Source organism: Misgurnus anguillicaudatus, chromosome 7 (genome assembly GCF_027580225.2).
Source record: "Misgurnus anguillicaudatus chromosome 7, ASM2758022v2, whole genome shotgun sequence".
Classification (NCBI taxonomy): domain Eukaryota; kingdom Metazoa; phylum Chordata; class Actinopteri; order Cypriniformes; family Cobitidae; genus Misgurnus; species Misgurnus anguillicaudatus.
This window is the reverse complement of record NC_073343.2, coordinates 5,864,910-5,891,045: the sequence shown is the minus strand read 5'-3', so window position 1 is coordinate 5,891,045 and position 26,136 is coordinate 5,864,910. Positions and strand designations below refer to the sequence as shown.

General features: G+C 40.9%; 1 protein-coding gene and 1 long non-coding RNA gene across 3 annotated transcripts in view; both read left to right on the top strand.

Moving 5' to 3' along the window:
• The window catches only part of ryr2b (ryanodine receptor 2b (cardiac)), a 75,073-nt gene extending 70,391 nt beyond the window's left edge, over positions 1–4,682 (top strand). The window contains exons 94-102 of the mRNA XM_055172074.2: positions 418–554; positions 724–790; positions 945–1,091; positions 2,406–2,540; positions 2,760–2,916; positions 3,195–3,259; positions 3,550–3,650; positions 4,110–4,161; positions 4,357–4,682. Coding sequence (XP_055028049.2) covers positions 418–554; positions 724–790; positions 945–1,091; positions 2,406–2,540; positions 2,760–2,916; positions 3,195–3,259; positions 3,550–3,650; positions 4,110–4,161; positions 4,357–4,452 — 957 coding nt within the window. The 3' untranslated portion in view covers positions 4,453–4,682. The remainder of the gene's footprint in view (positions 1–417; positions 555–723; positions 791–944; positions 1,092–2,405; positions 2,541–2,759; positions 2,917–3,194; positions 3,260–3,549; positions 3,651–4,109; positions 4,162–4,356) is intronic.
• A 15,621-nt stretch (positions 4,683–20,303) lies between these two features.
• LOC141365166 (uncharacterized) lies at positions 20,304–21,673 on the top strand. 2 transcript variants are annotated; one of them, XR_012370339.1, is made up of 4 exons: positions 20,304–20,359; positions 20,754–20,897; positions 21,046–21,134; positions 21,224–21,673. It is a non-coding gene; the product is annotated as an uncharacterized lncRNA (long non-coding RNA). The 2 variants fall into 2 exon arrangements; XR_012370338.1 differs by having other exon boundaries at positions 20,307–20,384.
• Positions 21,674–26,136: the final 4,463 nt, after the last annotated feature.

Below are 26,136 nucleotides of genomic sequence, written 5' to 3'. Positions count from 1 at the left end.
ATGTGAACCTCGCTGCTACAAAGGTTGCATGTTGCGTGTGGTTGCCAGGGTGTTACAGTTCAATTGCTATAATATGATTGCTAGGTGGTTGCTTACTGGAGCAGGTCAAAAGAGCCCACCGCAGAGTCTGAAATTCTGATCACCAGATACGGCTTAAGTCAATCCTAGTATTCTAGCATTCAATCCTATGTATTTTCCATCCATTTTTTACTTGCAAGGCTAAAATCATCAATCCAGTGGACCTCTCAAAATTAATATCTTATGTATTACGTAATGTATGTAGCAGGATAAGTTTTATACTTGGGGTTAACACATATAATATTTATCTTTCTCTGTAAGTGAAGCAAGTGCATGGTTTAAGCTGTAGGCGCAAACTGTCCACTTTGATGAATTCTGTGCTGGCTTTCAATGCCGCAGGTGATGGCAAAATATGGAGAGATGTACGGTTCGGGCCGGGTTCGAGAACTGCTGGGTTTGGATAAAGCTGCTCTGGACTTCAGCTCTGATGCTCAGGAGAAGAAGAAACCCATACCGAAGGGTGCAGTAACTACCCTGTGAGTCACGGATATTAAACTCTGTAAATTCCTTTACAGGTCAAACCTTTAATTTAGTGAATCATTATGAAACGGTCAATCAATTACAGTACATAATGATATCACCGTGTGCCAGATGATGGCAGCAGTGGTTAATATGATAAAGAAAATCTTTCTCATGTTTTCACAGTTTCAGATTGAACACCATTGATATGAAGTACCAGATATGGAAGCTGGGAGTTGTTTTCACAGACAATGTAAGAAGCACGTACATCTCACACGAATTAAGATCTTTTATCACAAATGATTAAGACTGAAGACAATAGCGTTTAATAAGCCAAATCTTTCATCAGATTGTTTCTTTTTGTGTGTGTGTGTGTGTGTGTGTGTGTTTCTCTCTGTCTCTTTCAGTCCTTCCTTTACCTGGCTTGGTATATGTTTGTGTCTGTTCTGGGCCATTATAACAAGTTTTTCTTTGCTGCTCACCTGTTGGACATCGCCATGGGCTTCAAAACACTGCGCACCATACTGTCATCCGTTACGCATAATGGCAAGCAGGTATTGCGTTTGAAGTGTTTGTGTGCTTTTACAGAGTCTGCAAAAAGTTACAGTAAGCCAAACTTAGAAATATATGAATGGTGTTGGGTTAAATAACCAAGTTTGACCAACAAAAAATCAACATCCTAGTGTGAAACATTCTGCTTAAAGGGATAGTTCACCCAAAAATAAAACTTCTGTCATCATTTACCCACTCTCAAGTTGTTACAAACCTGTATACTTTTTTTGTTCTGAGGGAAGATATGGGAAGATTGTCACAAAGGAAGATATTCAGAGGAATGTTTGTAAGCAAACCCATCTGAGGCCCCATTGACTTTCATAGCAGAAAAAAAAAGAGTACTATGGAAGTCAACAGGGCCTCTGATTTTTGTTACAAATATTCCTCAAAATACCTTCTTCAGTGTTCATCAGAACAAAGAAATTTATACAGTGTGTGAAAATGATTACAAAAGTTTCATTTTTTTTGGTATAGGGGAGAATGAGGGCGAAAGTACAATTTTTTTCAGAAAACTTGGGTATATATAAGTAGTGAATTGTTACTTTCGACTCCACCTGCAGGGACGAAAGTAACACACAGGTGGGTCAAAAGTAACACAACAAAACAGATTTTTGTGTTACACGTTTTTTTTTTTTAATATACATGACTATGACCTCCTTAATATGTAACTGCAAACATATTTTGTCATTTATCTTTGTAAAAAATAATGAAATTACAATTTCATTTTAAATTTCAGTTTTAATGTTTCAAAAGCAACCAACAGTACAAACTTAAATTGTTGAAAATAAAATATTTTTTCTACAGTTTAAAAACTATGAAAATGAAATTAAATCAAATTAGAATAATATAATTTTTTATTTTTAACATATAAAAGAGTATTTAAACACGATTTACTTTTATTTTGAAAAACTCTGGGAAGTCAAACTTCAGGATGTGTTAGAGCACTAAATAACCTGTAGATTGATCAGTATTGTAACACATGAAACGAGAAACACAACGCTTTATAATTTACTTATCATGGTTGAAAACACCTTTCTGTTTTTGGAAATAAAGTAAATAACGCAATATTTGTCAGTTCTGTCAAGGGTTTGTGTGCCTAAGATGCTGTCATAGTTTGGGATGTTATCAGGGCTAGGTGAAAATCGCTTTGTTACTTCCGTCCCGCGTTACTTTTGACCCGGTTCCTTTAAGCCAAATTGGTTTGGTATTTTCTTATGTAATGCCATGACATTTTACATTTTTTAAGTGAGTCTGCATTTTTAGGGCCACCATGTTTTTGAAAAGGTGAGATGAAAGTCTGTTGTCTGTATTTTTAGTTGGCTTTGACAGTAGGACTCCTGGCCGTTGTTGTGTATCTATACACAGTGGTCGCCTTTAACTTCTTCCGCAAGTTTTATGACAAGAATGAAGACGGAGAATCAATGGACATGAAATGTGATGATATGCTAACAGTGAGTATACTTCAATATCTCCCAAATGAGGTTAACCGAGTTTCGACTAATCTTAAAGACACAGTAGCAAAAACAGCCTCTTTAAATCGAAGGAATCTAAAGAAAAAAAAAACAAATTTGTCAGGTTTTTGTGCATGTAATCACAACTTAATGTAAACCGAAGATGCTACAACCATCGATTCAACTGTTTTAATGAAACGGTACTTCTTGTACACACAGTGTTACATGTTCCACATGTATGTTGGCGTGAGAGCAGGAGGAGGCATCGGAGATGAAATCGAAGATCCAGCCGGTGATGAGTTTGAATACTATCGCATCCTCTTCGACATCACATTCTTCTTTTTCGTTATCGTCATTCTTCTTGCCATCATTCAGGGTGAGATTTTCTACTTACAAAAAGTAGAATAAAAGCTTTGGAAGTACTAGAATGTGAAATGAATGAATGAGTTTTGTTTGAATTATGTATTTTGTCCAATGTCAAATTCGGGCTGGGTGACGGCAGTAGATAAAGCTTTACTGTCATGCCGAGAAGGGGTTTATGGACAAGATCAGAGAATCCTGTGATGACAGACAAATGTGTTACATGTGGGATGGACTGTGCTTTGCGACTGTTGAATTGCTTTGTTGTTTCAATTTTTTTTTCAAACACGCCAGGTCTGATCATTGATGCGTTCGGAGAGTTGAGAGATCAACAAGAACAGGTTAAAGAGGACATGGAGGTGAGTCTCCTACTTTCCAATAAAAATCAAATGGAATTGAATCTGTTCAGATTTATGACAGCTGTCGTCCTTGTGTTTGGTTTAACACAGTGAATTAATTTATTAAAAAATAAACATTTTCCTAATTATAATTTGGAGCTACGCCTATTAATATTTTATTTCTCTGTTGTTACATTGTTATTAATCTCTGTCAACAGCTCCTACAGTAGCCGTCTCTGTTAATTGATCACATATATTATTAAACAGTGAATGTGCAATGCCATTAAGACTTGTTTTTTTTTCCTATTTAGACTAAGTGTTTTATTTGTGGCATTGGTAGCGAGTATTTTGACACGGTGCCTCATGGGTTCGAGTCACACACGCTGCAGGAGCACAACCTGGCCAACTACCTGTGAGTACTGCTGGGCCAATGAAAGCTTTGAAGTTTTTTAATCTTTTCTGATGACTGTTTTGGGTCAACGCTTTTTACAAAAAAAAGTAAATGGCGGTACAGCATTCTCAGAAAAAAAGCTGCAAAAGTTTTAAAAAGGTCCTAATATGTACTATTTTGGTACAAATATGTACCTCTAAGGTACGATGTGTAACTTGAGTTACCAAAATGCACCTTTTAGATACAAAAGTGTACTTTTTGAAAAGGTACGCCCCCAGTGACAACTTTTGTACCTTTTTTGTTTCTTTTTTCTTTACAATATTGCAACATCCAAGGCCATTGTGATATACTTGTACTTTTTGTTAATGTTAGATTAAACAAACAGAAATCTACAAGTTAAGCTTGTGCAGGCAAAGAGAAGTGGACTGTTTTCTGGGAAATTGAATTCAATTTTGTTTTGTTTTGTTGTTTGTGCTTCAGGTTCTTTCTGATGTATCTCATCAATAAGGATGTTACAGAACATACAGGACAAGTACGACTTCAAATGTTATGAATTCTAATTTGAAATAATGTGGACATTTTATGACTATGACATTATTGTGTGCCTGAAGTAGTATGCGCAACCACTGAAAAATTATCTTTGAGGTCTTGGGTCACATATATATACGAAATAACTTTGTAGTTTACTTTTTTGAATCCACTGTGTCTCTTACACTCAACACAACAGGAGTCGTATGTGTGGAAGATGTTCCAGGAACGCTGCTGGGAATTCTTTCCTGTTGGAGATTGTTTTCGGAAGCAGTATGAAGATCAACTCAGTTGAAGAATTTGAAGGAACTTATGAAGCATGTCTGGAACTTTCTTCTGACATCAAGAGGCAGATGTTTGGCTATGTACTGTTTTAAGTGTTAATTTGGTGTTTAATATTTATTCCACACTACACTGTCAGAAAATTGTCAAAATATGGGGCTCAGCTGTCACTGGGGCTGTACCCTTTCAAAAAGTATAGCTTTGCACCTAAAGAGTTTATATTAGTACCTCCCCATACGGCAATGTTAATATATACAGTATTGTTCAAAATAATAGCAGTACAATGTGACTAACCAGAATAATCAAGGTTTTTGGTATGTTTTTTGTTGCTACGTGGCAAACAATTTACCAGTGGGTTCAGTGGATTCTCAGAGAACGGGCAAGACCCAGCATTCATGGTGTGCACGCTCTTGGGGCTGTGCAGTTGGGCAATTGGTTGAGGGGGGTGTGTTCAAAAAAATAGCAGTGTCTACCTTTGACTGTACAAACTCAAAACTATTTTGTACAAACATTTTTTTTTCTGGGATTTAGCAATCCTGTGAATCACTAAACTAATATTTAGTTGTATGACCACAGTTTTTTAAAACTGCTTGACATCTGTGTGGCATGGAGTCAACCAACTTGTGGCACCTCTCAGCTGTTATTCCACTCCATGATTCTTTAACAACATTCCACAATTCATTCACATTTCTTGGTTTTACAGCATTTTTGATATCACCCCACAAGTTCTCAATTGGATTAAGGTCTGGAGATTGGGCTGGCCGCTCCATAACATTAATTTTGTTGGTTTGGAACCAAGACTTTGCCCGTTTACTAGTGTGTTTTGGGTCATTGTCTTGTTGAAACAACCATTTCAAGGGCATGTCCTCTTCAGCATAGGGCAACATGACCTCTTCAAGTATTTTAACATATGCAAACTGATCCATGATCCCTGGTATGCGATAAATAGGCCCAACACCATAGTAGGAGAAACATGCCCATATCATGATGCTTGCACCTCCATGCTTCACTGTCTTCACTGTGTACTGTGGCTTGAATTCAGAGTTTGGGGGTCGTCTCACAAACTGCCTGTGGCCCTTGGACCCAAAAACAACAATTTTACTCTCATCAGTCCACAAAATGTTCCTCCATTTCTCTTTAGGCCAGTTGATGTGTTCTTTGGCAAATTGTAACCTCTTCTGCACATGCCTTTTTTTAACAGAGGGACTTTGCGGGGGATTCTTGAAAATAGATTAGCTTCACACAGACGTCTTCTAACTGTCACAGTACTTACAGGTAAATCCACACTGTCTTTGATCATCCTGGAGGTGATCATTGGCTGAGCCTTTGCCATTCTGGTTATTCTTCTATCCATTTTGATGGTTGTCTTCCGTTTTCTGCCACGTCTCTCTGGTTTTGCTCTCCATTTTAAGGCATTGGAGATCATTTTAGCTGAACAGCCTATCATTTTTTGCACCTCTTTATAGGTTTTCCCCTCTCCAATCAACTTTTTAATCAAAGTACGCTGTTCTTCTGAACAATGTCTTGAACGACCCATTTTCCTCAGCTTTCAAATGCATGTTCAACAAGTGTTGGCTTCATCCTTAAATAGGGGCCACCTGATTCACACCTGTTTCTTCACAAAATTGATGACCTCAGTGATTGAATGCCACACTGCTATTTTTTTGAACACACCCCTTTCAACTAATTGCCCAATTGCACAGCCTTAAGAGCGTGCATATCATGAATGCTGGGTCTTCTTTGTTTTCTGAGAATCTACTGAACCTACTGGTAACTTGTTTGCCACGTAGCAATAAAAAATATACTAAAAACGTCTCGGTTACGGATGTAACCCTCGTTCCCTGAAGGAGGGAACGGAGACGTCACGTCGTGACCGACGAATTGGGAGCTCGCTTAGAGAGACCAATCTGCTTCGAATACTACTAAAACGCCAATGAACTTGGCATTGAGATATTTGCATAATGCTGGCGCCGCCCCGCCAGGTGCGTATATAAGACGCACGTGCAAATAGGGAAATCAGCTTCTGTTCGCTGAGAAAGCCGGAAGGTGACCGGCCTAAACAGCAGGTGGCAGCACCTGTGGCGACGGGACGTGACGTCTCCGTTCCCTCCTTCAGGGAACGAGGGTTACATCCGTAACCGAGACGTTCCCTTTCAGTCGGTCACTACGACGTCACGTCGTGACCGACGAATTGGGAAACCCTACTAAAACGCCACTAGGGGCTGACCTCTTCCAGTGTCTGCATAAAGCCCTCCGGTTCCACTTAAGGATAGGAGAATTAGGTTTTAAGGCAGAAGGCCGGGCACTAGATGTTCCTTTAACCCACAGTAGTGCCAGCGACTGGGAAGCGCCCTATCTGAGCGGTATAGGGACGCTGCGGAAGCCACCGCCCCGTTAAGGGCTATTGGTGGGCGAAAGTTAACCGTAGTTGAGGTAAATGACAGCCGTGGCTGTGTAAGCAAAGCAGTGCTCTGCTAAGGGAAACGTGGGCTGGTAGGATTAACCCCACGGAATAATACTCACAAAGGAACCCGTTGGGACACAATGTGGGGCCCTGGCCAAACACGTAGGTTCGTAAGAATACAGCTAGTGAAAGGCTGACAGCCAATGCTCCGCAACAAAGGCTGTCAAGGCAGTGGAGAGAGCAAATCAAACCATTACGCATTTTTGCTCTGTTAGCCTTCCATACTGAAACTCAATTTGGAGCCTCAGTCGGAGGCTGCAAGCCGACTTGCGAGTCTGCTCTCCGTGTACTCCCTGGTGAGGACAGAACACGAGAGGATACAGGCTCGATACGAACATTGTAGAATCTAATGAACGTATTAGGTGTCGCCCAACCAGCAGCTCTACAGATGTCTGTTAGCGAGGAACCACGAGCTAATGCCCAAGATGAGGCAACACTCCGAGTGGAGTGCGCTCTCAAATTAAGGGGCAAGGAATGCCCTGCAAATTATAAACCAGGGCGATAGTATCAACTATCCAATGAGACATCCTCTGCTTAGTGACAGCTTTCCCTTTCTGCTGGCCACCATAACAAACAAAGAGCTGGTCTGAGGTCCTGAAGCTTTGCGTGCGGACCACGTAGAATCGCAGTGCGCGTACGGGGCACAACAAAGCCTCGGTTGGGTTTGCCTGCTCCAAAGGCAACGCTTGCAAGCTCACCACCTTATCTCTGAAGGGAGTGGTGGGAACTTTGGGCACGTAGCCTGGTCTGGGTCTTCAGTGAGACAGCAGGACCAAACTAAAGGCACGAATCGTCAACAGAGAATGCATGTAAATCTCCTACTCTCTTCATGGAGGCCAATGCTAGCAGGGTCAGAGCTTTCATTGATAAAAACTTCAGACTCGCAAACTGCAAAGGTTAAATCGGAGACCTGAAGGCTTCAGCACCATGGACAGGTCTCAGGAAAAAAGAGGGAGGGCGCGAGGGGTTTAGCCTGCGAGCGCCTCTTTAAAATGTAATAATTAAATCATGCTGGCCAACTGATCTGCCGTAGATAAGTGAGTGATGAGCAGAAATAGCGGCGATATCAATTTTAATGGCGGAGGGACAGCCTACCATCTAACCCATGTTAAAGATATAAAGCATAATGTTAAAGGGCATTCTCTGGGTCCTCGCGTTGCGAAGAGCACCGGGTGACGAAAAGGTTTCATTAAGCGCGTAAGCCCGTCCTGTGGACGGTGCTCGAACCGCGTCGATGGTGTTAGATACCGCTTGCGATAAATCACCTAAACCTTGCGCGCGCTCAACGACCGTACATGGATATCCACAGGTCGGGGCGCGAGTGCCAAATGTGCCCCTTCCTAAGAAAGAAAGTCCTTCCTCAGGGGAATCCGCCAGGGAGGGCTGTCGCGAGGAGCATTAACTATGAAAACCAATTCTTGGTCGTCCAGTACGGACGATTAATAAAAGGCTCTCCTCGTCCTGCCTGACTTTGCACAGTGTCTGCGCAATAAAGCTCACTGGAAGGAATGCGTATTTACGCACCCCCCGCGGTCAGCTGTGTGCCAACGCATCCACGCCGGGGCTGCCCTCGGTTAGTGAATAAAATAGGCGACAGTGGGTATCGTCCGGCGACGCAAACAGATCTATCTACGCACAACCGAACTTCTTCCAAATTAGCTGGACCGTCTGGGGGTGGAGTCGCCATTCGCCGGGGGCGCAGCTCGGAAGCGCGTACCGCTGTATTGAGCGATCCCGGGATGTAAATGGCACGAAGGGACCTCAGATGCTTCTGACTCCAAAGGAGGAGATGACGAGCGAGATGCGACAGGTGACGAGAGCGCAAAACCGCCTTAACGGTAAATAACGCAACAGTCGCAAAGTTATCGGTGTCGACAAATACATCCTTCCCTCGCATCTCCATAGCGGAGCGTACAAGTCCCAGATATACAGCGCACCGCTCGCGGCAGTTGGGGTGCTATGCACACCCCAGACTGCAGGCCCGTCATACGTGGCTGAACATCCCGTGCTTAGGGCATCGCATGCTACAGAATGCCAGGAGACCCCTCAGAGGCATATCTTGTTCTATCAGAAATGCTGGGTCTACTACGGGGAAATTTAAATGACACGCAGGTGTAGTGTTTACACAATGTATGCCGGTGCGCCACGCTCTCCTCGAGACTCGATCGTAAAGCCAACGCTGAAGCGGTCTCATATGACGCAGCTCGAACAGTGTCACGGCTGCAGCATGCTGTCATATGTCCAGGAGCTTCTGAAATTGTATCAGAGGGACCGCGTACTTCCCTCGAATAAAACCGAGGCAAGTCAGAACTGACTAGTTGCGCGCTCTTGTAAAACACGCCAATTAGTTGATCGAGTCTAATTCCATACTGAGAAAAAGGATCCTCTGCACGGGGCAAAGTTGCTCTTTCCCAGTCGACCTGATGACTTAAACGAGCGAGATGCCGAAGCATTAACTCTCTGTGTTCGCGCACGTCTGCCAAGAACGGGCTATTATAAGTCAACGTAAATAAAGCAGAATGCGAACAACGCTCTCTCTCTGATATTTTAATGCCATGACTAACACTTTCATGGAGACACGGAGAGAGAGAGACAGCTCGAATGGTGTACTTAATATTAATATGCCCACCCCACGACGCAGAGCGAAAAAACGGTCTAAGGCGAGGGGAGATGGACACAAAAGTACACGTCTTACAGGTCTAAAGCTGCAACCGATCTGAATATTGAAATACGAGCCTCGGCGTTATCATCCAAAAAGACCACCTCCGTAGAGCCGGGCGTAAATCAAATCGATCGTAACCCACCGCGTATTTCGGGTACTATAAGATAAAGGCTGGAAAAACCCTATCATCATATCATCATCTCGGTAAGAGGGACCGGCTCGATAATCCTTCGCCAGCAGGACATCGACTTATGCACGCAGTACATGTGCATCGGATACTTTCACTATAGTGAAACGAAAGCCCGAGAATTTCGGGGTTGTGCCGGTAATTGTATTTCGTAACCGAGGCGGATCGTGCGTAAAACCCAACGAAACGGGCTGGGAACTGAAGCCAAGCACCCAGGCACCGTACGAGGAGAATTAACGACACTACCGGAGTACCCGCGGCGGGGCAGCGAGGCGGGACAGGCGGGACTGCCGGTGCGTCTGCCGTGACAGCATAAGCATCTACAGTATGTGTGTGTGTGACACTGACCTGAGCCCGCTGAGGGAAACGGTCGTCCGGTCTCCTCAGCTGAGGACGCAGACTCCGACGGGTTTGCTGGTGGTCCGGTCTCCTGAGTGGAGGGCTCGGACTCCTCAGAACACCCGCTGGCGATAGAGGAGAGGTAGGGTGAGCTGGTGTGTGCCCGCTCACGGCTCTCTCGATCCTCTGGAGACCTGAAGAGGGAAGAGGAATGCACTCTGTGTGTGGTTAGTGGGCACCGGCTAAACAGCCGGTGGAACATATGCAAACCAAGAATTTTCCACCCGACCCTCTATCGGGGGAAGGAGCGAATCACCGTCTCCTGAAGAGTGATCCTCTGCCAATCCAGGTCGCCCGCTTACTGGCCACTTAAACTCCCGATCTCACGGGAAGCGGCTAAGCGGGCGGGGCGAGCTGCTGACGACCGGTTCCCCCGCGCTGCCGAGATGGGGTCCGAAGAGGGGAACGGAGGTGGTCGCCGCAGGACGCCGACGGCGAGAGGCAGACTGAGGAACCGGCGTGGTGGTTTTTACCAAGGGCAGCTCTCCTTCGCCGGGGCATGACCACAGAGATCGCCTCAGTCTGCGCAGCGGAGCTGTACGACTCCACGGCCTCGCCGAAGAGGCCGGTCTGAGAGACAGGAGCATTCAAGAAGTTGTTCTCGCCTGCGTTTGTCAGCCAGACACAGCCAAAGGTGGCGATCTTGAACCACTGTCGTGAACATCGCACGACTGAAGGTCGCGGCCTCCCTCGTAAATCCTTGGTGAACCCGTAGCAACGTTACTGCGTGCAGGGCTGAAGCCGCCTCTCCGCATGCCTGACGGACAGCGCCCGTAACCGGACGACTATCTACAAACACGGGAGGGAAGGGTTGGGTGGTCCCTCCAGGAACGCAGCTGCATCGCGACCCCCCCGCTCCACTGGAGGGTCCCTGCCCTTAGCGGCTCCATTGGTGAGGGAGGTGAGGGGTGAAAGCTGAAGCTGAACGGCCGGATGGCCGCCAACCACGTCAGCTCTTCGTGCCGTCGGAAAGAAAGGCACAGGAGCAGAGGACCGAGAGGCCCGAGCAGCTCCGAAATACCAATCACGTGGGCGGTACGGTTCGGGCGGAGAGGGGTTAACCCCTCCAACTCTACCGTTACCGCCGCTCGAGCGGGCACGGCCGCCATCTCCGGAACGACTCCACTTCGGAGGAAAATTGGACACCCCTCTGATGCTGCAGAAGTGAACGGGACCAGAAGGAGGTCCAATGGATTCGGCAGACATCGTAGAACACGACTCTGCCGTCTCCACCGGAACCTCAACCGGCTGAGGATGAAAGGCCGGTAGGTGGAGGACGCATCCTCCGTCCTCCTCAGCGTAGTGATGCGAAGAGCGTCATGCGAGCGCTTGACAGCCGCACCCTGGCGGTGTCAGCACTGCAAAGACGCGGACAGCATTCCCGTAGAAACGTCAGTCGTCTCCGCAATCCAAGAGGGTTATGCTCTCACAGAGAGAACAAAAACTCTCCACGAGCGCAGCCCCAGAGTGCTTGATGCCCAAGCATGAAGACAGCGCTCGTGACCGTAACTGGAACCCTTATACCTCTCACATCCAAGATCGCATGGACGAAAAGCAATCCTGAAAAGGACGCTGATCTCCGAATATACGAGAGAGTGGCTGTCTTTAAAAAGACACAGAGCTCTCACGTATCACTCTTTTAGGGAAATCACTCTTTAGGTGCTCAGCTGATGATGCGCACAGGGAAAGGCAACGCACACACTAAACTCAAAACAAAAATATGCAGAGCAGTGGAATACTGCGAGCGTCCGCTGTGTTAGTACTGCTTGTCAATCAACTTCAGCAACCGTTCCCAGAAGAGCAGATAGTAGCTTCTCAGTCAGATAAAGCCGGCTTTCGAAGCGAAAAAAAGCTGATTTCCCTATTTGCACGTGCGTCTTATATACGCACCTGGCGGGGCGGCGCCAGCATTATGCAAATATCTCAATGCCAAGTTCATTGGCGTTTTAGTAGTATTCGAAGCAGATTGGTCCCTCTAAGCGAGCTCCCAATTCGTCGGTCACGACGTGACGTCGTAGTGACCGACTGAAAGGGAACCTTGATTATTCTGGTTAGTCACATTGTACTGCTATTATTTTGAACAAAACTGTATAATGAAAAGGTACGCCCCCAATGACAACTTTTGTACCTTTTTGTTTCTTTTTTTCTTAGGGTGGATGGTACAATATTGCAACATCTTGTTGCAAGGCCATTGTGATATACTTTTGTTAATGTTAATGTTAATGTTACATTAAAAATTTTATTTTCAAATAAAAATATATTCAATTGATCATAACATTCTACAAAATGTATTTAGCATATATTTAAAATATATTTTTGGCCAGAGAATTATTATTATTATAATTTTTTGTCGTATTGGTCAGGTACATATTACCAAAGGGTACATATCTGTACCTGGTAATGGTTCAAATTAGGACCTTTAAAGGGTATTTCCCTAGTGACCGCTGGAGTAGATATTTTGATTTTTTTTCTAAAGGTGTACATATTTATTGTTTAATGTTTCCTAAGCTGAATTTAAAGCTTAAGTTGATGTGATTTGTTAAAGGAAAACACCACTGTTTTTTCAATATTTTAATATGTTCAGGGTGCGATTTGTGAAAAAAACAGAGGGGGGGATGTTTTCATAGGCGTTGATTTGGGTGACGGTGGGTACCCACCATATTTTGTCATGAGTCATTTTGTACCTACCACTAGTTTTAACTTTTTTTAACTGTTTTCAGTGATTATGAAGAGCAATATAAGATAGAAATTTGGTAATCATTGTCCGACCTAACAAAAATCCATTATAATATTATTATTATTTTATAATATTCAGAAATGCGCTCTCCGCTCACGAGCTCTGATCGGAACAAACCCGAACCTCACCGTATGCTGAACATGCGAAGAAACATCAAAATATAACCAGCTTTTTAAAATGATTTGAAAACTAAACATTTAGACTATTTTAGCACAAATTATGAGCTTATTGACGATTGTTTTTATAATTCTTGACATAATGCGTCTCTGTCCAAAGCACATTTCAAAACATTTTAATTCATAAAAATAAATCATGAGAACTTGAACTCATCACTGCATTTGCAGGAATTGTACAAAAAAATTCTTATTAACTCATGAAGCAGCCTAACGCAAAATTTTTACTCGAATAGCTTATTTTTCCCCACACATATGAACTGTGATCATGCACAACGCAAAAACACGCAAGAATTAAATCTTGAATGGCAAAACTATGGCACAACGTAGTGTCAACTTAAACATAAATATGAACAATGGATTGGTTGCAAAGTTAAACCATTACAGTAGAAACCGTTTTAATGCTGCTTTTAAAGTTATAACGTTAATTTTACACCCCGATGGTGAGCTACAGTGAAATTATAGAAAAGACAGATGCATTATTTGTTAGTCAATTAGCTTCATTTGCGCGAACTGGACGCGCCCGCGCCTCGCTAAACCATATGTGTAACTTCGGCCATTCTCAGTGGTGTGACAGGGACACTAACTCTGGTTGTCATCATAAACAGATAATCAGATTGTGATGTTTATTCCCGCTTTATTAATATGCGCCTGAATAATATGCTGCTGAATGCTGCGTTCCTTTGTTTGACACACAGATCCACAACCATCTCGCAAGTGTTGATAGGCTATTACTCGTGAGGTGTAACCGGGTGTGTAACCAATCAGATAGCGCCGTGGGTGGGACATTGAGCAAGTCTTCAGAGTGGTGAATACAGAGAGGCTGCGCGGCAGCTGTATCAGAGCCAGCTAAAGTAGCGCATTTTAAAATAAAATTGACTTTAATCACACCACGGATCTGTGATAAGTTTTGTGATAAGTTTTGTGATGCGTCTCGCCACTAGTGTAGTAGCACTGATCACTTTGAGGGGGGGGATACATTTATCCCCACCGGGGATAAAAATAATTAAGCAGAGGCAGGGATACATTGACCAGAAAGGGGGAAATCCCACGCATCCCCCCCGGCAAATCGCACCCTGAATATGTTCATACCTCAACTTAGATGAATTAATATGTACCTATATTTTTTTTAATGCGTGCACTTTTAATCTTTGTACAGCGCTTTGTGAATGTGTTAGCATTTAGCCAAGCTCCATTCATTCCTATGGCTCCAAACAAAAGTTTAATTTTGTGCCACCATACTTACTCGTGTAACTACTCATGTATCAGTCTTTAAATAGGGAAAACATGGAAGTGTTTGGTGGCTTCTAAATTCATTCCTGTTTGGATCCTAAGGAATGAATGGGGCTAGGCTAAATGCTAACACATTCACAAAGCGCTGTACAAAGATTAAAAGTGCATGCATTTAAAAAATATAGGCATGTTTTCATTCGTCTAAGTTGAGGTAAGAACATAGTGAAATATTAAAAAGTGGTGGTGTTTTCCTTTAAGTGAATGGGAATATGTTGTAGAGTACACAACCCAAATCTAAATTACTTTGGGGTAAATGCAATAGGTAAAAACTGGGACCCATATTCAATTTTACAGTTAACCAATATTATAGTAGGTACGTAAATTGATTTTTATGTTTGAAAGGAAATGTGAGTGGTGCTTGTCCATGCAAGCCTCATCACCATGATACTAGATGGTTTTTATTGTTTTAAGCAGGGCAAATAAAACAATCGCAGAAGGGCTTTTAATGTGAATTTTATTGGTTGTAATGGAAACTATAATGATCTCAATGGGTCTCTACTGGTACTTGTTGGGACCATTAAATCCTACTGTAATGGTTTTTATGGTAAATGTTCCTAATAGTATTTTACATGAAACCATTAGAATTTATAGATCTACATTAGTTTTTTTCAGCAGGTTGGTTTCCGCATTTATTGTTTTAACAAAACGTATCAACAACAGTAATGGTGATTCTTGCCCAAGCAAGCACCACTAATAAAGTAAGTTTGGGCTCACCAAGAAACCTTCCTGTTTCCAGCCCTAAGCCTAAGCCATAATGCCACAACATCCCACATAATACCAGTATACAGCAAACCGCTCCAAAACTGTTATACTGCCAGGCTTACTGTAGCTCTTCTTGAGTCCTTATAGTGTCTGAGGTAAATCTCATTTCAATCACGTGTGCTTCCACATCTGACAATCTCTGAATTTCAATCATTCCTATGATAGACTGATCTATGTGAATAAAAGCCATCCACTGTTTGCCCTTACTGTAATTCCCCTCCTGCTGTTTATCATTCCGACAGACACTTTTCTCTTTTCTCTTCACTGGTTTCCATCTTTCTATACCGTGGTCGTTCCCATGTTCTTCTTCATTTTCAACCACCGCTCCATCCTCTCAGGTTTTCATCTGTCTCATCTTCCCTCCCTCCCTCTCCGCTACGTAAGAGGTGGTGCTCAGATCCCGAGCGTGAAATTAAATGGCAGTCTGCATCACATGTGGCTGGTGGTGTTCTCGGCACCGCAGGGCATGACGCATTGATCATCAACCATTCCAGAGGCGCTGTTAAAGCGTTTACCGGCTTTTTACGAGAGCATTTTGTGGCGTGTGCTGTCAGGTTTATTACCTGACAAAGACAAAAGACAAAACTGATTATCATTATCTGGAATACCCCTGAGTGAAAAATAGTGAGATCGTGACAGCAAATCTATTTTACTAGAACAAAACCTGAAAAATCTTTAACCCAAATGGAAAAATTGGAAATACCAACCCTGCCTATTCCTCTTTGCCTACCTGCAATCGGTCTGAAGATGGGTTAGATGGACAGAGATAGACGTACAGTGGTGTGAAAAAGTGTTGGCGCCCTTCCTATTTTTTGCATGTTTGTCACATGTTTGTTTTAGTTCATTAAACAAATTTAAATATTAATCATAGATAACAAAAGTAAACTCAATATGCCATTTTTAAATTAAGGTTTTTATTATAGACGGAAAACAAAATCAAACCCATATGGCCCTATGTGAAAAAGTGCTTGCCCCTAAACCTAATAAAGTGCTTGCCCCCTAAACATATATTTCCTTGAATTTTGGCCCACTGCCTCATCTTTGCAGTATTGTTGAAATTCAGCCACATTGGAGGGTTTTTTAGTATGAACCACCTTTTTAATAGGATTGACTTTGACTTGGCCACTCGAAAGGCTTCATTTTGTTTTTTCAGCCATTCAGCGGTGGACTTGCTGATGTGTTTTGGATCATTGTCCTGCTGCAAAACTTAAGTTCGCTTTAGCTTTAGGTCACAAACAGATGGCCAGACATTTTCCTTTAGGATTTTTTGATAGACAGAATTCATGTTTCCATTTATCACAGCAAGTCTTCCAGGTCCTGAAGCAGCAAAACAGCCAGACATGGGGACTTGTGACTTGGTGACTTGGACTCGAGTCGACTTGAGTCGCTATTTTTGTGACTTGTGACTTGACTTGACAAAAAATAAAATACTTGAGACTTGACTCGGACTTGGAAGTTAAAGACTCGGGACTTGACTTGACTTGAGACACGATGACTTGAATGACTTGAGAGTTAATCACGTCATGTTTTCAGTTTGAGTATAAAATATATAAACTATTTAAAAAATAAAGTTGACCCAGCTGGAGCGCAGGCTGAGAATGGCATTGTCATGACTGAATCAGGACACTATCATCAGTCATGCCCTCTCGTACCTTACACACACCACGCCCACTTAGATCAGATATCAACATGTCAGCCGGAGGGGTAGCGGGGGTCATCACTTTCGGCTTCAACAACATGGCAAAAGACGAACAGTGCGTTAAGACATGCAACATTAAAATCACGAGCAGCCAGACGACAATCTCCAATTTCGTCCGTCGTTTGAAGGTTAGTTGTTAGCTAATGGTAGTTAGCTACTTTAGTTAGCCATTAAGCCTCATCATACGATGTTGGGGACATATGTGGGCAAAATAATCTTGATTTATTTTTTAAAAATACTCCCCTTGATCTGAGCGGTACGAGACTTGGCTACTGTGTTTAAGTTTGCCACCTGAACACACACACACAGATTGGATTCTACAATGTTAGGGTCGGTTCACATATCACTTCTTTTGCCCACTCAAGTTCGTTATTTCAAATGTAGGTGTGCGAACGGAAGAGATTACAATTTTGTTTGATTCCATGATGTATTTTACTGAACATGAGTATTTCTTTATATTCTATATATCTTTATTAAGATCAGATTCTGCAGGTAAAATGACAATAATAAGGTGACTTGACTTGGACTTGACTTGACCTACTACAGGACTTGACTTGACCCAGCCTGTGACTCAACTTGACTTGCCAAAGAAAAAAATACTAGGGACTTACTTGAGACTTGAAGGTTCAGACTTGAGACTTACTTGAGACTTGCACATGTGTGACTTGGTCCCATCTCTGAAAACAGCCCCAGATCATCACACTACCACCACCATATTTTACTGTTGGTATGATGTTCTTTTTCTGAAATGCTGTGTTACTTTTACGCCAGACGTAATGGGACACACACCTTCCAAAAAGTTCAACTTTTGTCTTGTCAGTCCACAGAGTATTTTCCCAAAAGTCTTGGTGATCATCAAGATGTTTTCTGGCAAAACTGAGACAAGCCTTTATGTTTTTTTTTCATCTTGATACTCTGCCATGCAAGCCACTTTTTCCACAAAGGGCCATGTGGGTTTGGATTTTGTTTTCCCTTCATAAGAAAAACTGCATGTTGTGTTTACTTGTGTAATCTTTGATTAATATTTAACATTGTTTCATGACCTGAAATATTAAAGTGTGACAAACACGCAAAAAATCAGGAAGGTGGCCAACACTTTTTCACACCACTGTATAGGCAGATATAGTTTTATGGATGCGTATGTGTATTTTTCCATGAGCACCATTTACATTTTCTCATTTTGCAGATATTTTTATCCAGTGTGACTTGCAAATAATATCATCACTATAAAAATGTTAATAAGCAATAAAAAAACAGAAACTGTATTCATGACAGCGCCTTTGGTTATGATTGTGGATTAATGAAGTGCTCTCAAAACAGACGTTTGTCTTTAGCTGGTTGTGAAGATCTCAGGAGATCAGTTGGAGGTTAAAAGCTTATTGTTTATTCAGAGATACAAGCTGAGATGATGGCATCATTATAAAACTCTAGCTGCTCAGGTTGAATAGGTTTTTATATTTCATTTCATTACGCGCCACAAAAAGAAAGCCTTGTCGAATCGACTTTTAATGATCACAACAAAAACATAGTAGATAAAGTATCAGGTCAAACAATCCGTTAAACTTAATGACTTTTTGGAGCTCGCCTGGCTGCTGGTTGTCCACACAGGAATGTGCTGGAGGGAATGAAGGTTTTGGTGATGGATGTTAGATTCAGAGCTCTGTGTAATGTATCCAACCTGTGGTCTACTCACTGCTTCAGATGTGACTACAGTTTAATAGAGCATGCGGGTGGTTTTAATTGTGAGTAATAGAGGAGAGGCAAATTCTCGGCAAGTTGTCTATGTCTACGGGAAACAAGCAAGAGGAGCAAAATTCAATATTCACAAATCTTAGTGTTATCTATTCCTAAGCAATTGGAAACTCTTAACCATTGTGACCTTAAGGATACCATAACATTCATCACAGATCTCCCGAAAACAGCTGAATATACACTGTCAGATAAAGGTACAAAAGCCATCACTGGGATGTACCTGTGAGGTACTATACCAATATGTATCTTTGAAGTACTAATGTGCACCGTTAAGGACAGTGATTCTCAAACTGGGGGGCGGGCCACCCTTGGACCACCGTTGCGGATCCACCCCGGAGCCTATTGCTATCAGGGGTGCCAGGGAGTAGTTAACTACAAGAAGCGACGCTACTACATTACCACGACGAATACTACATTTTTCTGTAGCTTGGCAGTAGTTCAGTTACTTTTAAAACAGTATAGCTTATAGTTAAAGGGCAAGTTCGGTATTTTACACTTAAAGCCCTGTTTTCAGATTGTTTATGATGAAATAGAACGGTTTTGACTGAAATTTGGACATATGATGCTGTCCCGAGAATTTTCGGGTGTTTGTTCTATCACCTCCCACCTCTACAATGGCTGTATAGGTGCACTGGAACAATCCTTCCTAAAATGCATTAAACTTTCGTTTACAAAGACGTGAAACTCACCGAGTGGTCAGGGGTGTTCACCGATGTGCTCACACAAAAATCGCTGCAAAAGATGCTTTCCAACAGGTGTTTTAGCATTCGTTGTTAACTTGTGGACCTATTTTTACAAACGCCTCACACCCGTACATTCTTCTTCCGTTGAGAGCTAGAATAATAGACACTCCAGCCCAGTTGGTGGTGATAATCTGCCTTTGCCTATTGCAAGAATACAAACAACGTTCCCGGCGCGGAGTAATACCGTACCTCACAGCACATCTAAATCAAGTCAGTGGAGTTGGACAAAAACTATAATAAAACCTGTTGGAAAGCATCTTTTGCAGCGATTTTTGTGACACATTTTTTCCATTATACCTTACAAGTTTAGTGTTTTGTCTATTTTGTTCCACATGCCTCATATTTTGATGGTTTAACCTAAGGGGTCATTAAAAGCAAATATTTTAACCATTTTACCCCCGGACATCACTTTTGCGCACTACTGTATACAGTGGTGTAGTGGTGTCTGGAGAAGTGGGTATACTCTTAATTTATGCCCCCAGTAGAAGTGGGTATACTCTTAATGTATGCCCCCAGTAGAAGTGGGTATACTCCATGCCATCAAATAAAGAGGTGGGTATACTCCGTATACCTGCGTATACCCTGCACTACACCACTGACTGTATACAGTAAAAGGTAATGGTCTGTTCTCATGTATTATGTATAAGACTGCATTGTGTATTCGGTAATAATGTTAAACTCAGGATGCTCAAGCATCAGAGATGTGATCCATAAACTAAAAAGATGCTGATTGCAAACATTTAAATGCAGATTAATGTTCAACTGTGCATGAATAATCTAACGATTGATTAAATGAAGAAATTGGCCTGACTTTTGAAATGCTTCTAAATTTTTCATGGATAAATATGGACAAACTCGGCAGAGTTTATCAGCAACTTACAAATTAAAATGCATTTAACATTTTGCCACTAAATTCATTACTGCATGTTAGAGCTTGTGTGGTGTTTTCCTTGGGTACCAGAAGTCAAAAGTAAATTCTAAAGCTTCACACATCATCAATAAAGAATGCCATTGACCAAACCTTCAGTCATCAAAGAAGATGGATACAGGTAATGACAAAATCACCAATTATTGGTGAAATCTTTAAGGAATATCCCCAATTTCTGGACATGCCAGTGTTTGTAATATACTTAAAGGCGGGGTGCACAATGTTTGAAAGCCAATGTTGATATTTGAAATCACCTAAACAAACACGCCCCTACCCCAATAGAATCTGGACCTTCTTTTATAAGAACCGCCCCACACATACGCAACGCGGCAAGGATGTCGGTTAGTAGACACGCTCCTTACTGCTGATTGGCTATAAGTGTGTTTTGGTAGTCGGCCCGTCTCCTTTTCCAAAGCGTTTTTCAAACATTGTGCACTCCGCCTTTAACTGGAGATAACTTTACACAAAGTGTTTCATAATTCCAATATTAATATTTCTTTTTAAATTCACTGAAGGGGGACATCAAGTTTTCCAGACTTACCGATGGGAAAGAAGAAATGGGAATGTGACAATTATTGAGAAACTCAGTGAAAAAGCATCTTTAGAGAAGAAAATGGACATCAGACATTTAGTGAAGAAAGCTGACAGTCAACATAATGGTATGTTTCCTATCTCTGTTCCGAATGTTTAATTTGGAAAATGACGTTTAAAATGTAACATTCAAAGTACGATATAAAAGTAATCCTTTTTTAAGAATTTTTTCTCAATTTATATTTTGCATGTGACCTGCATGTTTACTACACCCAGATGAGAGCTGTGTTATACAATGTTAAGGATACTCGTTCATCTTCTGCTGTGTGAATTCTGCTGTGTCAGTCCTGTGGGACTTGATGCCGGTAGGCTTTGTGACTCTAAACTTTATATAAAATAAGTAATTTTCATGCAACAACATTTTCTAATGATGTTCATTGTTTCATTTGTGTAGGCTGGTACCAGTGTGACGTCTTTGCTTACTAAATGATCAAAGGGTGTCTGAAATCAGCTCAGCCACAGTTGGTTTCCAGCGGTTCTTCAGGACATGGAGGCCACTACGTAACTGTTGCAATGAACGATTATTTTGCCTTTCCACCTGATGTTGACAATCTGACCTGTGCGGTACTGAAAACAACTTACACTGAAATATATCTTAAAATATATCAGTGCCCTTTGTTTTGCCTCAAAATGCACACCAGTAATGTTTTTTGTTGAAACCAGTTATATTTCCTAATTAAACTAAGGCCTAGTCCTGGATTAAGCTAATCCCCTGTCCGGGAAACCGCCCCTAAATGTTTTGTGACGGAAATTTCTTTGAATACACTTGTCAAGTTCATTTTAAGTATTTTTCTAAATGTAAGATAACATGTTAATGTTTCAGGACAAGTTAAAATTTTTTGATAACTTGCATTGTTGAAAACGATTTCAGACATTGTTCTTTTCTTCTCTAACTCGTGTCCGTCTCCAGAGTTTTCTTTATTCCTCTCAGGGCTACAGTAACATCTCGAAGGAATGTGTTTGTCAGTCCGCTGAGCTGACCAGAGAGAACTGACAGAATATCCAACAGCACTGAATACAAACGCACAGAAGTGGAAGAGAGAAGCTCACATCATGGACTGTCAAAGAGGTCACGTTAACAATCACTAAAAAGAAAAACAACAGCACTTATTGTTTTTCACATTAAAGAAATTTCGGAGAGAATTCGGTTTGGCCACTGTTGCTATAACATCCTAACCACCTGCAATCCATAACAAAGCCCTAATCTGAATTCGTGCCATGTCGTGTCTGTTTAATTATTTGTAATTGTTTTTTGTCGGTGCAAACATGGTTCTTTTCTATGTAAATTAGACTCACTGAACCTTATTTACACAACTGTGTGCTAATTGTGTACCATGTGCTGATGCCGCCAAATGCGTTAAAATTCAATACGGAAACTTCTTAAATATGGCTATGAAGGCCATGGTGAACAATTAGAAACCGATTGTAATCCAGTTAGTTTGAGAATGAGATGGTGTGAACATGGTTACATGCAGAAGAAATCCAGGATTCATTTAACAAAGCAGGCATGGTGTTTAATTTGAAATGCGAGAGCAAAAGCTTTTAGATTTATTTAGCAATAAATAATCAATACCTTTAATTTGTCATTAGGTCTTCCTATTTAGAGCCCAACATAACTGTCTATAGGGAAAATTTGGATGTTTATTTGAATTGACTTAACCACTAACTATGCTTGTTATTATATAGGCAGAAACAATGTGTTATTTCTGCGCCGGTCGCACTACAGTAATGTTTAATTAGTACAATAATTGAATTAAAGGAATATTCCATTTTCTTAAAAGAAAAATTCAGATAATTTACTCACCACCATGTCATCCAAAATGTTGATGTCTTTCTTTGTTCAGTCGAGAAGAAATTATGTTTTTTGAGGAAAACATTGCAGGATTTTTCTCATTTTAATGGACTTTAATAGACACCAACAATTAACACTTAACTTAACACGTAACAGTTTTTTTCAACGGAGTTTCAAAGGACTATAAACAATCCCAAACGAGGCATAAGGGTCTTACCTAGCAAAACGTTTGAAAAATAACAGAAAATTGGTATGAAAAATAACAAATATACACTTTTAAACCACAACTTCTCGTCTAGATCTGGCCTTGATGCACCAGGTGACCCCACGCAATACGTCATGACGTCAAGAGGTCACAGAAGACGAACGCGAAACTCCGCCCCAGTGTTTACAAGTGTTGAGAAAGAGGACCGTTCCTATGTTGTTGTATGTCAACTGATACTAATTAGTGTCTTTGTGTCAGTTTATTGTTTACAATGGTCCGCAAATGTGCGTTTTATATATGTAACACGTGAACTCCCTACGTCACTACGCATTTACGTTAGGTCGCGCTGGACCGGACCTAGACGAAAAGTTGTGATTTAAAAGAGCATATTTTTTATTTTTCTTGTCAAAAATGACAATCGTTTTGCTAGATAAGACCCTTATGCCTCGTTTGGGATTGTTTATAGTCCTTTGAAACTCCGTTGAAAAAAACTGTTACGTGTTGAGTTAAGTGTTAATTGTTGGTGTCTATTAAAGTCCATTAAAATGAGAAAAATCCTGCAATGTTTTCCTCAAAAAACATAATTTCTTCTCGATTGAACAAAGAAAGACATCAACATTGACATGGTGGTGAGTAAATTATCTGGATTTTTCTTTTAAGAAAATGGAATATTCCTTTAATAATTAATGTAGAACTAATTCATGTTAATTTCTGCATTTACAATTAACTAACAAGATAAATGATGAAAGACTATATTTCTCATAGTTAGTTCATGTTAGCTATTAACAAAAATGAAACCAAATTGTATAGTGTTACCTTTTGTCTTTGATACCTATAAAACACATTGGATTACAGGTTTTGGTTAATTTTATGTATTTCAGGCAGAATTGAAGTTATTCCCAAATCTCGGTTGTAAGGTTGTGGGCTCCATCCTGTTTAATATGCCGTCGAATTGACTTTTCATGCTTCTCTGCTGCTTAATATGGCTCTCTGCACACAGTTTGGCACTGAAGCAAGGGAATTTACCTGTCACTTGAGCTTGACAGTTAAGTGGCAGCGCCAAGTTGAGAACTGTTAGATTTTGATTCTGTGATTTTGCAGGTATTCTGCACAAAGTAACATTTTAAATTCATAGGGGTAATGGGATGCCAGGTGTATTTAAATGATGTGGGAGGCATTGAAGTGCACACTAGGCTAGCATGTTATCACAAAATAAGTAATTATAAATGAAACATGAAAAGGTTCGAACCTTTCATGACAAAATTCATTTTATAACTCAAAGAGAAAAACAACGAAGAATAAAAATGTTTAAAGCTCTATGATAGCACGAGCACAAAGAATTTAAAGTATGTCGGCAAAATCTTATCACGTACCCTGCTGAAAAAAATATAAAACCATTACAGAAAATTCTAATGTTTTCCATTAAAATACCAATAGGAACCATTCGCGTTTACCATTAAAACCACTACACTGTAGTGTGTTTTGGTCCATATTCCATAAGAACCAATAGAACCAATACATACCATTAGAGCAGTGGTTCTCAAACTGGGGGCTGCAAGATGGTGCCAGGGGGGCCCCCAGTTTTATAAAATACATTAATTTATCATGAATTCTGTGTAATTAAACCTAAAAAATAAGGCTACTAACCTACAGCACTACTTTGTATAATTTAAAGTTTTGTTTTAATTAAAATGTTAAGTTTTAGAACTGGGGCGCGAAGGAATGCACTGTACACAAGGGGGGCCACACACTAAAAAAAGTTTGAGAACCACTGCATTGGAGACCAACAAAAACCAATACACTGTAGTGTGTTTTGGGCCATATTTCATTAGAACCAATAAAATTCCCAATAAAACCATTAGAATTTTCTGTCATGGTTTTATTGTTTTTTTTTCAGCAGGGCAGTTTCATTAAAGACTTTTAAACATCGGAACTACATTGCCAAACACATAAAGTTGGTTAAAATGAATTGGTTTTAGGTTTATTGTGACAATTTCCAAAGGTAGTGCTACAGTAAATGAAGTGAATCAAACTGTTCTTGTATTGACTGTATTTGAGAAGAGAGGATGGGTGTTAAAGAATTTATCACGGTCAAAAGTTAATTTACATAAATATTTAATTTAATAATTATTATTTATTTTAATTTTACATTAATTCTCTTAAATAAGCTGGTAACAGTTTGGCTTGATCATTTTGAATTGCTACAATTTAAAAATACTGGGTTGTTCTGAACACATGCTGGGTTATTATTAGGTCTAAAAGGGACAAGCCAAGCTTAACTTATTTTTTTTATATTTGAGCCAATAAAGAGTTAAAACAACCCAGCATTTTTGTTTGAAACATCCCAACATAAATTACAACCCAAGGGGCTAATGTTCCATGGGTATGCATTATTTTTAAAGTGCCCATATTATGAAAAACTCACTTTTTCTGGATTTTGGGGTGTTCATTTGTGTCTCTGATGCTCCCCCACGCATACAAACTTGGAAAAAAATCCATCCATGCTGTTTTGAGTGAGATACAGGTTTCTGAATGTCCTCTGCCTTGAGTCTTAGATTACACGGTTTCAAACTCAGCTCCGAAGTGACGTAACTAGCCATTTCGTCACATTCAGTTTGAATTTTCCCGCCCACCACCCCACTCGCAGGTCTCCACCCACCAGGGAGCTAGAGAGCACAGAGAGCAGTCACTTCGCTGATACCCTCTGTGCTGTTATCATTTCTCACTGAAATAACAGCGCTATTTGGATATTATGGATTATACTCCCGCCTACTTTTAAAAACAAACTTTTAACTCGTGGTTATTGGAACCCGGAGTAATCTTATATACAGTGTGTTACGACGCAAATAGTCATCAGATTGTAGCCGATAAGACGTTCATGCGAAATCTGATGTAAACAACAGACTATGTATCTATATTTCACGGATTATACGCATTTGTGGACAAAAATGGTCATAGGATGTATTTTATTGGACTTTCATGGATCATTCACACATCTGAAACAGACTGGATTCGATTCGCGATCGTTGTATCAACACAAAAGGTAAGAAGTTACAATATATTTTGCATGTTGTCATCTTCTGTCACAAAATACTACATTTATGATGCTAGAGCATCTGTATCTCAAAACAGAGATCATACATTGATGCTAATCCCGTAAATTATACCTTTAAATGTATAGTGATGTTAAAATTTTTTGTAGACTGTAACGTTAGGCTATATAGATATTTTTGCAGGCTATATAGTTTACAGCGTGGTTTCGAAAGTAAAACAAAAATTAACGGCTTTATTTTACAATTCTACAAGAACT